At 45.2% G+C, this 15,063-nt stretch overlaps 1 protein-coding gene across 1 annotated transcript in view; it reads right to left on the bottom strand.

Annotated features, from left to right (window-relative positions):
• The window catches only part of gramd2aa (GRAM domain containing 2Aa), a 97,036-nt gene that overhangs the window by 7,982 nt on the left and 73,991 nt on the right, over positions 1–15,063 (bottom strand). The window contains exons 8-9 of the mRNA XM_034159811.1: positions 12,255–12,311; positions 7,684–7,861 (exon numbers count right to left, since the gene is read on the bottom strand). Of these exons, the coding sequence (XP_034015702.1) occupies positions 7,684–7,861; positions 12,255–12,311 (235 nt within the window). The remainder of the gene's footprint in view (positions 1–7,683; positions 7,862–12,254; positions 12,312–15,063) is intronic.

Genomic DNA, 15,063 nt, shown 5'->3' with positions numbered 1-15,063 from the left:
GAATGGCACGGACGTTCCCTCCAACAGATGTCTCCACTCTTCAAGAGCCTCTTTCACCGCAAGGAGTTCTCGATTGCCGACGTCATAGTTCCGTTCGGCCGGGGTCAACCTGCGGGAAAAATAGGCACACGGGTGAAGGACCTTATCGGTCTCTCCGCTCTGGGATAGCACGGCTCCTATCCCTGAGTCCGAGGCGTCCACTTCAACCACAAACTGGCGACTAGGATCGGGCTGCACCAGAACAGGTGCAGACGAGAAGCGCCGTTTCAACTCCTTGAACGCGGCATCGCACCGATCCGACCAGGTGAAGGGGACTTTTGGCGAGGTCAGGGCTGTCAGGGGGCTAACTACCTGACTGTAGCCCTTAATGAACCTCCTGTAGAAATTTGCAAAGCCGAGGAACTGTTGCAGCTTCCTATGGCTGGTAGGTTGGGGCCAGTCTCTCACCGCCGCAACCTTGGCCGGATCAGGAGCGACGGAGTCGGGGGAGATGATAAACCCCAGGAATGACAAAGAAGTGCGGTGAAACTCACACTTCTCGCCCTTCACAAACAGCCGGTTCTCCAACAACCGCTGCAGGACCTGACGTACATGCCGGACATGGGTCTCAGGATCCGGAGAAAACATGAGTATATCGTCTAGATATACGAAGACGAATCGGTGCAGGAAATCCCGCAAGACATCATTAACTAATGCTTGGAACGTTGCGGGGGCGTTGGTGAGGCCGAACGGCATGACCAGGTACTCAAAGTGACCTAAGGGGGTGTTAAATGCCGTCTTCCACTCGTCTCCCTTCCGGATCCGAACCAGGTGATACGCATTTCTAAGATCTAGCTTTGTGAATATTTGGGCTCCATGCAGGGGCGTGAACACTGAATCCAACAAGGGCAACGGGTATCGGTTACGAACCGTGATTTCGTTCAGCCCCCTGTAATCAATGCATGGACGAAGTCCGCCATCTTTCTTTCCCACAAAAAAGAAACCTGCACCCATCGGGGAGGTGGAATTCCGGATCAACCCGGCAGCTAACGAGTCCCGGATGTAGGTCTCCATTGATTCGCGCTCAGGTCGTGAGAGGTTTACAGCCTGCTGGATGGGAACTCAACGCCTGGAACCAAATCAATGGCACAATCGTACGGACGGTGCGGGGAAAGGGTGAGCGCCAGGTCCTTGCTGAACACATCCACAAGGTCATGGTACTCCACCGGCACCGTCCCAAGATTGGGCGGGACTCTGACCTCCTCCCTAGCCTGGGAACCGGGAGGAACCGAGGAACCTAAACATACCCGATGGCAGGTCTCGCTCCACTGAACCACTACCCCGGACGGCCAATCGATCCGGGGATTGTGTTTTAACATCCAGGGGAACCCGAGAATCACACGGGAGGTGGCAGGAGTCACAAAAAACTCGATCTCCTCCCGGTGGTTCCCTGACACCACCAGGGTTACTGGTGGTGTCTTATGTGTGATTAGAGGGAGCAGGGAGCCATCTAGTGCCCGCACCTGCACAGGTGAAGTAAGCGCCACCAGAGGGAGCCCTGCCTCCCTGGCCCATCTGCTGTCTAGCAGATTCCCTTCAGAGCCCGTGTCCACCAGTGCTGGGGCCTGAAGGGTTAAGTCCTCATAAAGGATTGTAACTGGGAGTCGTGTGGCAATATGGGTATGTCCCACATGAATGTCTTGGCCCACCCCTGGCCCAGTTTCTAGGGGCGGGCGTTGGTGTTTAACCGTTCGGGGCAGTCCCTCACTTGATGCTCTATTGAGCCACAAACAAAGCACGCTCCGCGGACCAGCCTCCTCTGTCTATCTGGTGGCCTAAATGTGGCCCTGCTCGTGTCCATAGCTTCATCAGCAGGGGGAGCTGTAACCACACGGAGCGTAGAGGCCGTGGAGCGTGGGGTGGGCGGAACTCGGTCGGAACCGGAAGGGAGAGGGACGGCGCGTGCCCGGCCACGCCCTTCGTCTCGGTCCCGACGGCGTTCTTCTAACCGATTGTCTAATCGTATAGCGAGATCAATAAGCCCGTCTAAATCCCGCGGTTCGTCCTAAGCCACCAGGTGCTCCTTCAGGACCAATGACAGTCCGTTTACGAAGGCGGCACGGAGGGCAGTGCTATTCCAGCCGGACCTCGCAGCTGCGATGCGGAAGTCGACTGCATAAGCAGCTGCGCTCCGGCGCCCCTGTCTCATTGACAGCAGCACGGCTGAAGCGGTCTCTCCTCTATTTGGGTGATCGAACACTGTTCTGAATTCCCTCACAAACCCATCATATGTCTGAAGGAGCCGTGAATTTTGCTCCCAGAGCGCTGTAGCCCAAGCGCGTGCCTCACCGCGAAGCAGATTAATCACATAAGCTATCTTACTAGCATCAGTCGCGTACATGACGGGACGTTGTGCGAAGACGAGCGAACACTGCATAAGGAAGTCCGCGCACGTCTCCACACAACCCCCGTACGGCTCTGGAGGGCTTATGTATGCTTCAGGGGAAGGTGGGAGGGGTCGTTGAACGACCTGTGGAACGTCACTGTTGCGCACAGGATCGACAGGAGGGGGAGCCGCAGCAGCGCCCTGAGGGCGCGCTTCCACCTGCACGGCGAGAGCCTCCACCCTGCGGTTAAGGAAGACGTTCTGCTCGGTCATCAGATCCAACCGAGCCGTAAAAGCGGTGAGGATATGCTGCAACTCACCAATCATTCCTCCTGCAGACGCCTGTGCGCCCTGCTCTTCCATTGGCCGTTCAACAGCCGGTTGACGCCCCTCGGGGTCCATGACGTTGGCCGAGATATCCTGTTGTGAAAGTGTAGGAACACAGACCCACAACAGGGGGCGCAAATGAACGGACAATGGAGGAAGTCAAATAACAACTCTTTACTGTTGTGAATAAGCACAACAAACATGGCGAATTACAATAATAGAAAAGAAGTCAATTCACAAAATGTGTCACGTGGGCAGGCTCGAAGATAAGAGATGTCTGTCCAAAGCAGAACTGGAACCACACGATTTCCTCCGCCACCGAACCCCGGGAATACTGGAGCCGCCAAGTCCCGAACTCCCAGGTGGCCACTGCCTACGCTTGTCGGATCTGGTACTGCTGGCGAGGAACAAAAACAGTTAGGTGTGGGTGCGTTTGCACCCAGCAACACGTATGGTGGGAAACCACCTCCACCTCTCGTCGGAAGAAAACAACACAATATCTGTTATCCAAACACACAAAGCAACAGGTATTCCTGTCAGGAAGACAATATAGTCGGCTGAGAACGTTACCTCCTCGGTAGAGCGATATCTCGGCAAAGAGGTGGAGATGTCGTCTTGCTGATATACCACTGATGATCAGATGATTGGTGACAGCTGACATAGGTGATAAGTGACAGCTGTCACCCCGGCTGCTCCTGTGAGGCGGCAGCACCCTCTGGTGCCTGGAGCCCGCACTCCAGGCAGGGTGCCCTCTGGTGGTGGTGGGCCAGCAGTACCTCTTCTTCAGCGGCCCACACAACAATAAATCAAATATGTTTCTCATATATTTTGCAAACACTAGCGAGAAATAATGAATGAAAGCACTTCTAAATCTAAAAACACTATTTTGGAACCTGATAACACCTCTGAAGTGATTCACAAGACATCTTACGGACGTTAACATGCATGCACATCATGCAAGGTCAAAGGTCATTTCTGGTCATTTCAAAATGTCATGCATGTGCATGTAATTCTATAATGTAATTTGTGCAATATTTCATTTACTTCCTTTCAAAACGATTGAAGAGAAGATAACTAATTCATATCACAGTTTTCTTCATTTAAAGTTAAAATGTGTCGATGTGCAAAATATTCGACCCTGCTGCTCTCAGGAAACTCGAACCCGTGATGTGTATCGCTCAGTGCTCACTGGCAGAGAAACAATGACAAAAAATACAAGGAGGATACTTTTTTAGTCTGCAGGCTGCCAGATCAAACCTTCAAGGCAACAAATAAAAGTATGTTTGATCACAGATTTCCGGACATCTGGAAAACTGACACGTGACGACTGTGACTGATGACAATGACTGATGGCAGAGTTGGAAAAGAACAACTTTCCTGTAATGATTGTTGCAACCTGGAGACCCCTGAGCAGAAAACAACACAGATAGGAAAGTCAAACAATCTTTACTTGCTGCTAAACAGGACTAGTAACGAGCTGCATCAGACCGTACTTCATGACATCTGCGTGGGAACAACCAGCTGTCGTTGTGGGTAGTACAGGTGTGGGTTTGGTACACAGTTAATCGGTAAAAGGCAATCGTGTCTGTAAGTGTCAGCAGCAAGAAGAGAATTCAATATCTGCAGAGGATCAGTACGCAGTAATTAAACATACTCAGCAGGACCTCCAGCAGACGGCAGGCTAAACCCGGACAAAACAGGAAGGCAACACAGTTCGATAACTGGAGATCAAAATACTGGAAATTAACATGAGAAACATGTACAGACAATGTGGCGCTGGAGTAAAAGATGTGTGACCCTTAAACGGTGTATAAATCAGTTAATCTGGACGTAAACTTGCAGGGAAAACCGTAAACCAAAGTTCCCAGGAAGTAAAGGCCAATATCATGCACTAGGAGCAGGGTCGTCAAAATAAAAGCGTGAGGGGAATAACATGGAGCACATTTCGTAAGCTAAACACCAGCAATATAACATGTAGGAGATTATATTACAAAGATTAGAAACCCGGAAATGACAAAACTCACAACAGAACATGAACCGTGACACTTTTCCAAGATACAAAAACTTTAGAATTTAGGGGAGTTCCTTTTCTTTTCTGCAGACATTTTTTACTTTCGTACTGAAATTTATACTTATTTTCATACATAAACAATTTCCTTCTGGATTAATAAAGTTCTTCTTATTCTTGAATGTAATTTGTAGCACGTAGGTGTTATTTTTGCTGAGTAGTTGTTTTCTATATACGATGTGTTTGAGCCGTCAGCACATCAAGTCATTTTTGTGCTTAATATTATCATTGCTGTGATTTTATTATTAATGACATTGGCAGCACTTAGTCGACCTCAACGTGTTCCTTCATGGCAACTGTCAACTGAAAAAAGAAAAATGAAAGTGAATTGTATAAACCTTAGTAGTGGTAACATATCTGGAGTGTTTCTAAGTCTGAAAAGATGGTTTATAGACTTTAACAAAATATTATGGCATACACTTTGGGCCTGTAAACAAGTGACTGGAGTTGATCCTGATTCAGACAATAGAAGTTGATTATATAAAGGAGGCCAAGTGGTTAATGCACTTGGTTTCAGTTCAGAAGGCTCCGGGTTCAAATCCCACCCCTGCCACATTTCTCCATGTAATGTGGAGTTGCGTCAGGAAGGGCATCCGGCGTAAAACGTGTGCCAATTCAACATGCAGATCCACCTTGGATTTGCTGTGGCGACCCCGAGTGCAAACAAGGGAGCAGCCGAAGGGACTTACTTACCTACTTGTCATTTCATGATGTTTATAGTGTGGTGAAACAGCGCCCCCTGACTGTTGGGCCTTGACAGAGGTATCCGCTGTTTATTACCAACTTATTCCACCAAATACATTATTGTTTGGCAGTTAAATCTATAAGAAGTCACTGCTTCCTGTAAAGGAGGAAACACACTGAGGTGAGTGTTGGCCATCAGGAGTCCATGACCCAAGTCAGCTCAGTGCGTTCTGTACAGGTGACAAGTTTGTACTCATTGTTGAGGTTGGCCATTAGCACTTTTGGGGAGAGACTGGCTGTCCAGCATTTTTTGAATCAGTGCACAAGAAGAAAAACAGAAGTGAAGAAATCCAGCAGACGATGAGATGAAGAGGACAGACGCCACATACAGTATAGTAAAAGTTTGACACTGTAACTGAAAGCGCGAGTGCAGTACAAAAGGTGAGCAAGCGCGACTGTGTTTACAATTTATATCTACTCAGCTTCCGGTTTCTCTTTCTGAATGATGTACACAGACTAGTGCCACCTACTGGTACAGAGGATCTACGCATGTGCAAAACGTACATACTGGATGTTCATCTGCTGTTGTGTTTCCAATGTTTTCAAATGCAGATTTTTCAGACAACAGGAGTTGAACTGCGACAAACTCATGGTTGAACGGTGTCTATTCTAGTCAACCCAAGTCTCCCTGATGCATCTGCTCAGTAAGACAAATATAAAAATATATACTTAATCTACTGACTATTAACTTCTGCTCTTTCTTTTTGTCTGAGGTATTGCTAGTGACGAGTGTTGAGACCCAGGGATACAGGACTCTGGGCAAGACTGGCCCCTTACCCTGCCAAGGACTCTGATTCATCACATCCAACTCTGTAGCTTTCGAACTCTTGGATTTGGTCTTTAGATGGACTTTGAACCATTATGTACTTTTTTTTGCAACAACTGCTTGTAACTTATAACTGTTAGATTGTCAGAAGCAGCAGGTCACTCCTCTGAGTCTGGTCTGCTTGAGGTTTCGTCCTCAAAAACACCAGGTGGAGTTGTTCCTTATCACTGTTGCCTATGTGCTTGCTCAGTGGGTAATTAAGGGTGGACCTTACCTGTGTGATGCACCTTAGGGCAGCTTTATTGTGATTTGGTGATATATATATATATATATATATATATATATATATATATATATATATATATATATTGAATTGAAGTCAGATAAATACAATGGACTCTTTTTTCCTTCCGAAACGTGGTGCGTAAGGTTTCCCCAATAAGCCTTTTCACAGTCTGGGAATGCACATGCACGACCACGTTGGTTCAAAGGTTGACAGGTGTAAAAACGTAAACAGATGCTGAGTCGGTCAAACAACTGTCCTAAACCCATAATAAACATCATTTTACAGATGCTTATAAGAAGGAGTGAAAATGCAACTGTTTTACCAAGACATTACAATATAAATATTATAAATAATTACCTTTGAGATTATCCCAAACACTTTCTCCACCCAATGAAGTGCACAAGACAAGATGCTGGGGAAAATTCCTCTGTGCTTCCTGAGCGATTAGAGATGGTTTTATCAGCCGATCTCTGAGAGCAAAGGATTAATCCGCTATGAAATAATTATATAGCGCAGTGTCCAACAGCGCACAGTGCAGCATCCAGCAGGTTGCGTTGGCCCGGTGAACTGTGCGGCAGTGCACGTGTTAAATGCACAGCAGTACCATTGAGTCACGCCGTCTTTTATCATCCAGCCAGCCGGACTCGAGTTTGGATATCGGGTCGGGAATGATTTGCCGTTGACATCTTTTCAAAGGGCAGCGTAATCTGTCACCTTACTCTGTTACGATACAAATCAGTGCGTTTTATCCCACCTGTGTTCATTATTCATTGATCCAAATCACAGACACATGTGCCTAAAAGCCTAATAAATGACACAGAACATGGAGGGAAACGGACCGGACAGTTACTTCATGATTATTTACTAGAGACTATGCATAGTTTAAGATTAATTTTGAAAAGCTGTCAAGGTTGCTGGACAACATGGGGTAGGTTCAGAAAAAGCTAATGACACAGTTGCAGCACGCTCCTTGGGCTTGGCTTTTCCATTTCACAATGGTTGGTTCAGCTAGGTTGGTTCTGTAGTCTCAGAAGGCCAGATCTTTGAAGGCTGCAGCCTTAAAAGTATGCAGCCCCTGAAATAAGGCACAACCATACTTCAGTACAGAGGAAGTGCAGTTTTTTCACCTTCCAGCAGGGGCTCTGATGTGAAGGAGGTGTCCACCGTGCTCAGCCTGCTTGCAGAGTTCCCCAAGAGATCAGGAAGCGAGGAGGACACAGACACCACTGATGGCTTCCTTCTCCACTTTAACACGGACTGGTATCCATCTACCACTGGGAACTCATCTGGAGCCGGGAACTCATCCTGCAGAGACCACGAGTAGAACGTACTGGCAAAGTAAACCACACTGTGCCATTTAGTTAGACTCTCTGCAACCATTTAAAACAAGATGCAAAAAAAAAAAACAAAAAAACATGCAAACACTGGTCGATTTGTCCACAAGGGTCACCGTAAAATGCTCCTGGATTTCAAAATGTTCACTAGAAACCCAAAGTTTCTGTGTAGGCTCTCAGTTGTCCAGGTGGTTTCCATAGTAGAGAAGCTTGAATCTTTGACTGGACTGGGTTGCTTGACGTGAGGACATTTTGCTTCAAATCACAGAAGCTTCCTCAGCTACAATTCTTGCTCTGGTAGTCTGACTTCTGTCTGACTCTTGTAGAGAAGAATAAATCAGAAGCCAACAAAAGCTGGAGTTTTTTTTAACCCATAAACCCATAAAGTTTTTTCATAAAAAAAAACTCCAAAAAATGAGGTGGGCTTCATTGATAATTGGCAAAGCTTCTGGGGAAAACCTGGTCTTGTTAGGAGAGACGGCATCCATCCCACTTTAGATGGAGCAGCTCTCATTTCTAGAAATCTGGCCAATTTTTTTGGATCCTCCAAACTGTGACTGTCTAGCGTTGGGACCAGGAGGCAGAGCTGTGGTCTTATACACCTCTCTGCAGCTTCTCTCCCCCTGCCATCCCCTCATTACCCCATCCCCGTAGAGACGGTGCCTGCTCCCAGACCACCAATAACCAGCAAAAATCTATTTAAGCATAAAAATTCAAAAAGAAAAAATAATATAGCACCTTCAATTGCACCACAGACTAAAACAGTTAAATGTGGTCTATTAAACATTAGGTCTCTCTCTTCTAAGTCCCTGTTGGTAAATGATATAATAATTGATCAACGTATTGATTTATTCTGCCTAACAGAAACCTGGTTACAGCAGGATGAATATGTTAGTTTAAATGAGTCAACACCCCCGAGTCACACTAACTGTCAGAATGCTCGTAGCACGGGCCGGGGCGGAGGATTAGCAGCAATCTTCCATTCCAGCTTATTAATTAATCAAAAATCTAGACAGAGCTTTAATTCATTTGAAAGCTTGTCTCTTAGTCTTGTCCATCCAAATTGGAAGTCCCAAAAACCAGTTTTATTTGTTATTATCTATCGTCCACCTGGTCGTTACTGTGAGTTTCTCTGTGAATTTTCAGACCTTTTGTCTGACTTAGTGCTTAGCTCAGATAAGATAATTATAGTGGGCGATTTTAACATCCACACAGATGCTGAGAATGACAGCCTCAACACTGCATTTAATCTATTATTAGACTCTATCGGCTTTGCTCAAAAAGTAAATGAGTCCACCCACCACTTTAATCATATTTTAGATCTTGTTCTGACTTATGGTATGGAAATAGAAGACTTAACAGTATTCCCTGAAAACTCCCTTCTGTCTGATCATTTTTTAATAACATTTACATTTACCCTGATGGACTACCCTGCAGTGGGGAATAAGTTTCATTACACTAGAAGTCTTTCAGAAAGCGCTGTAACTAGGTTTAAGGATATGATTCCTTCTTTATGTTCTCTAATGTCATATACCAACACAGAGCAGAGTAGCTACCTAAACTCTGTAAGGGAGTTAGAGTATCTCGTCAGTAGTTTTACATCCTCATTGAAGACAACTTTGGATGCTGTAGCTCCTCTGAAAAGAGAGCTTTAAATCAGAAGTGTCTGACTCCGTGGTATAACTCACAAACTCGTAGCTTAAAGCAGATAACCCGTAAGTTGGAGAGGAAATGGCGTCTCACTAATTTAGATCTTCACTTAGCCTGGAAAAAGAGTTTGTTGCTCTATAAAAAAGCCCTCCGTAAAGCTAGGACATCTTTCTACTCATCACTAATTGAAGAAAATAAGAACAACCCCAGGTTTCTTTTCAGCACTGTAGCCAGGCTGACAAAGAGTCAGAGCTCTATTGAGCTGAGTATTCCATTAACTTTAACTAGTAATGACTTCATGACTTTCTTTGCTAACAAAATTTTGACTATTAGAGAAAAAATTACTCATAACCATCCCAAAGATGTATCGTTATCTTTGGCTGCTTTCAGTGATGCCGGTATTTGGTTAGACTCTTTCTCTCCGATTGTTCTGTCTGAGTTATTTTCATTAGTTACTTCATCTAAACCATCAACATGTTTATCAGACCCCATTCCTGCCAGGCTGCTCAAGGAAGTCCTACCATTATTTAATGCTTCAATCTTAAATATGATCAATCTATCTTTGTTAGTTGGCTATGTACCACAGGCCTTTAAGGTGGCAGTAATTAAACCATTACTTAAAAAGCCATCACTTGACCCAGCTATCTTAGCTAATTATAGGCCAATCTCCAACCTTCCTTTTCTCTCAAAGATTCTTGAGAGGGTAGTTGTAAAACAGCTAACTGATCACCTGCAGAGGAATGGTCTATTTGAAGAGTTTCAGTCAGGTTTTAGAATTCATCATAGTACAGAAACAGCATTGGTGAAGGTTACAAATGATCTTCTTATGGCTTCGGACAGTGGACTTATCTCTGTGCTTGTTCTGTTGGACCTCAGTGCTGCTTTTGATACTGTTGACCATAAAATTTTATTACAGAGATTAGAGCATGTCATAGGTATTAAAGGCACTGCGCTGCGGTGGTTTGAATCATATTTGTCTAATAGATTACAGTTTGTTCATGTAAATGGGGAATCTTCTTCACAGACTAAAGATAATTATGGAGTTCCACAAGGTTCTGTGCTAGGACCAATTTTATTCACTTTATACATGCTTCCCTTAGGCAGTATTATTAGACGGCATTGCTTAAATTTTCATTGTTACGCAGATGATACCCAGCTTTATTTATCCATGAAGCCAGAGGATACACACCAATTAGCTAAACTGCAGGATTGTCTTACAGACATAAAGACATGGATGACCTCTAATTTCCTGCTTTTAAACTCAGATAAAACTGAAGTTATTGTACTTGGCCCCACAAATCTTAGAAGCATGGTGTCTAACCAGATCTTTACTCTGGATGGCATTTCCCTGATCTCTAGTAATACTGTGAGAAATCTTGGAGTCATTTTTGATCAGGATGTGTCATTCAAAGCGCATATTAAACAAATATGTAGGACTGCCTTTTTGCATTTACGCAATATCTCTAAAATCAGAAAGGTCTTGTCTCAGAGTGATGCTGAAAAACTAATTCATGCATTTATTTCCTCTAGGCTGGACTATTGTAATTCATTATTATCAGGTTGTCCTAAAAGTTCCCTAAAAAGCCTTCAGTTGGTTCAGAATGCTGCAGCTAGAGTACTGACGGGGACTAGCAGGAGAGAGCATATCTCACCCGTGTTGGCCTCTCTTCATTGGCTTCCTGTTAATTCTAGAATAGAATTTAAAATTCTTCTTCTTACTTATAAGGTTTTGAATAATCAGGTCCCATCTTATCTTAGGGACCTCGTAGTACCATATTACCCCATTAGAGCGCTTCGCTCTCAGACTGCGGGCTTACTTGTAGTTCCTAGGGTTTGTAAGAGTAGAATGGGAGGCAGAGCCTTCAGCTTTCAGGCTCCTCTCCTGTGGAACCAGCTCCCAATTCAGATCAGGGTGACAGATACCCTCTCTACTTTTAAGATTAGGCTTAAAACTTTCCTTTTCGCTAGGGCTTATAGTTAGGGCTGGATCGGGTGACCCTGGACCATCCCTTGGTTATGTTGCTTTAGACGTAGACTGTGGGGGGGTTCCCATGATGCACTGTTTCTTTTTGCTCCGTATGCATCACTCTGCATTTAATCATTAGTGATCGATCTCTGCCCCCCTTCTCGGCATGTCTTTTTTCTGGTTCTTTCCCTCAGCCCCAACCAGTCTCAGCAGAAGACTGCCCCTCCCTGAGCCTGGTTCTGCTGGAGGTTTCTTCCTGTTAAAAGGGAGTTTTTCCTTCCCACTGTGGCCAAGTGCTTGCTCATAGGGGGTCGTTTTGACTGTTGGGGTTTTTCATAATTATTGTATGGCCTTGCCTTACAATATGGAGCGCCTTGGGGCAACTGTTTGTTGTGATTTGGCGCTATATAAGAAAAAAGTTGATTGATTGAAGTTGATATTGAGTATGTAAGGCGGATGTCATCTGCAGCCAAAATTTTGTGCAGCTCAAAAATCCTGGAAACGGAAAAACGTGCCTCTGCGGATAATTGCGGACGTGTGCAGGTGTCGTCCAACTCATACAAGCATGTTTCACGCATAATGCTGACGTTAAGCGAATATGAGCCAATTTTGTGCACAATCCATACGCAAATCCTCCTAAACGCCAGTGGGACAGGACCCTAAGATCCAGACTTTTGTTTATTTTCTAAGTGTATCTGAAGGCAGCAAAATCAGTGAAGTGACATTGAACAGAGGTGTGTTCACTGACCTGTGATAACGTCGGTTCCTCCATGAACTGCTTCAAACTCAGACTCTTCCCATTAACCTGGAAGAAAAATGGAACATGCGATGCAACATTAGGCTCATATGTATTTGGACATTAAAGGTTATTGCTTTCATTATTACAGAGCAATTGATTAGCTATATAAAGTGATTTTCTGTGAGACTCAGGTACAAACTACAGCGCTTTGTGTGACACTGCAGTTTGAAAAGACCAATCTGACAATTAGCTGCTGCGATGATTTGTGTCTGATATCCTCATTATGTCACTGAGAGCTGTAGCGTTTTAAAACACCCACTGAACTTCAGTGAAATAAGTCATTAAGAAATGTAAAGAATATGAGTGGCTGACGCGCCAAAGGTTGCCATAGCAACAGTGACGGACGTACAACCTTTTGACTGGAGAGAGTCTGCGTGAAACACGTTTTGCCTGTTGCTTCACCCGTCACAGATTTATGGTGGTGTGACAGAGAAAAGAGAGAAAAGAAGACACATTAAATCTGGGCTCATGTCTGATGTGTGTGTGTGTGTGTGTGTGTGTGTGTGTGTGTGTGTGTGTGTGTGTGTGTGTGTGTGTGTGTGTGTGTGTGTGTGTGTGTGTGTGTGTGTGTGTGTGTGTGTGTGTGTGTGTGCGTGCGTGTGTGTGCGTGTGCAGTGCCCTCTAAAAGTATTGGAACAGTTGGTATTTCACACATTTTAATTTGTTTATGCCGTTTCAAATACAAAAAATACAGAAAATAAAAATTTCTAAAATGATCTTCCTTAGACTCAAATTTAAAGCAAATCTCTACAACTTGATGTAAACTATTTAAAAATATAAAAACCAAGATGACGGGATGCATAAGTAATCAGCCCCTTTGGTATAATACGTGTAAATAATCAGTTTAATAGCCAGTGTTCTTCAGACAAGTCAGGGGATGGATACATGAACATTTCCAAGTCACTGAATATGTCTTGAACTTTATTTACATCAGTTATGAAGAAATACAAACAGTATGACACTCTGTTGTAAATCTGTGTGGAGTAGACAGTTCTCAAAAACTGAAGGAGAGTGAGGAAAGCCACCAAGACACCCAGACAACCCAGAAGAAGTTACAGGCTTCTGTGGCTGTGATTGGAGAAATTGTGCAAAGTGTATGTTTTGCATTTTGTATCTCCAGTTATACAGCTTCATGATGGTACAGAGGAGGGTTTATTAAAGAGAAGACCTAAAAGTTCAGCTACAATTTTCCAGAAGGTACATCTGAGATGCAAGCCCAGATTGCCTGCTGAAGATCTGTCTGCTCCTGGGTTAAAGCTCCCTGAAGCAAACAGTGGAGTGATTCCCAGGGCAGCAGTGAACTCCCTATGGAGCCTCCTCTGTGAATTGACACTTTGGGTGCAGGTGGTTTCGCTAAATCCAAGGGGGCCGTTTGAATTGGCGGTATACAAATCCCACTCAGTGGGCTCTTCCAGACCTTCCCTGTCTGATTATCACCACCAGGGCTCCATCCTTCAGCGACAGGACCATCAGAATGGATTAAACAGAAGTCGCCTCCACCCCTACAGGAGAATATCATAGTGGGTGAGACTTGAGCAGGACCCATCGTCCTCACTCCTTTGTGCTGCCATGGGAACTATCCTTCTCAAGTCAAGACGACAGACAAACATTGCGAACTTGTCTGCCCGAACTCTCACGCCGCGAAAGGCTCCAGAACTCAGGGCAGTCTTCCTAGTCTCTTCCCCCCCTCAATCTCATCTTGTCCCTCCTCTCTATTCTACTACCTCCCCCCATCAACAAGTCAACTGGCGATGCTGCTGAGCGACGGGAGCAGGATTGATACTCTGGAAGCTCTCAGTTCCTGATGCACACAACTGGCGGCAGAGGACTAGATGGTTGTCTCTCTCATGACCCGAGGAGCAGCATGGAGATTCGGCAGCTACCTCTGCAACAGAGCAGTCCTCTTCAGGACCTGGGCTGCTCCACCCTGAATAGGGGAAGGCCCTAGAAAAGGTGGGCTAAACATCGCTTGTTCCTCACTCAACCTGACCGGACTACCGCATCCGGTGGGAATCCAATTCTGCGAGCGACAAACTGCAAATTTTATGAAACTGACTCTCGGAACATGGAACATACGGACAATGATGGATATGAACGACTCGACAAGACCTGAGAGGAGAACCGCTCTTATTGTTCAACAACTGAAAAGGTTCAACATTGATATAGCTGCACTGCAAGAGACTCGGTTCCCCGCTGAGGGGCAACTTCAGGAAGTTTGACTCGGATACACCTTCTTTTGGAAGGGCAAGTCAGCTGAGGACAGACACATCCATGGAGTTGGATTCGCTGTGAAGTCAAACCTTGTCAAAGAACACAACCTGACACTTGAATGCATTAGTGAGAGGATTATCATCATTCGTGTCCCTCTTCAGAACAACACCTATCTCACAGTCATCTCTGCATATGCCCCAACTCTCCCCTGAGAGGGTGATGTTAAAGCATCCTTCTATGACACTCTCTCTCGTTCCATTTCAAGCATTCCTGCTGAAGACAAGCTTGTCATTCTCTGGGATTTCAATGCCCGTGTGGGCATTGATCATGAAGGATGGTCCAATATCATTAGTAAACATGGTGTCGGCTCATTGAACAGTAACGGGAACTTGCTTCTCGGTCTCTGTACGGAGCATGACCTTCTGATCACCAATACTGTCTTCCAGCTGAAGCTCAGTCAACGTACCACATGGATGCACCCAAGATGTCATCACTGGCACTTGATTGACTACGTGCTTACCCGTGTGAGAGACCGTTGTGACGTTCA

Source organism: Thalassophryne amazonica, chromosome 2, assembly GCF_902500255.1.
Source record: "Thalassophryne amazonica chromosome 2, fThaAma1.1, whole genome shotgun sequence".
Taxonomy (NCBI): Eukaryota; Metazoa; Chordata; class Actinopteri; order Batrachoidiformes; family Batrachoididae; genus Thalassophryne; species Thalassophryne amazonica.
This window is presented reverse-complemented; position numbering and strand designations above follow the sequence as displayed.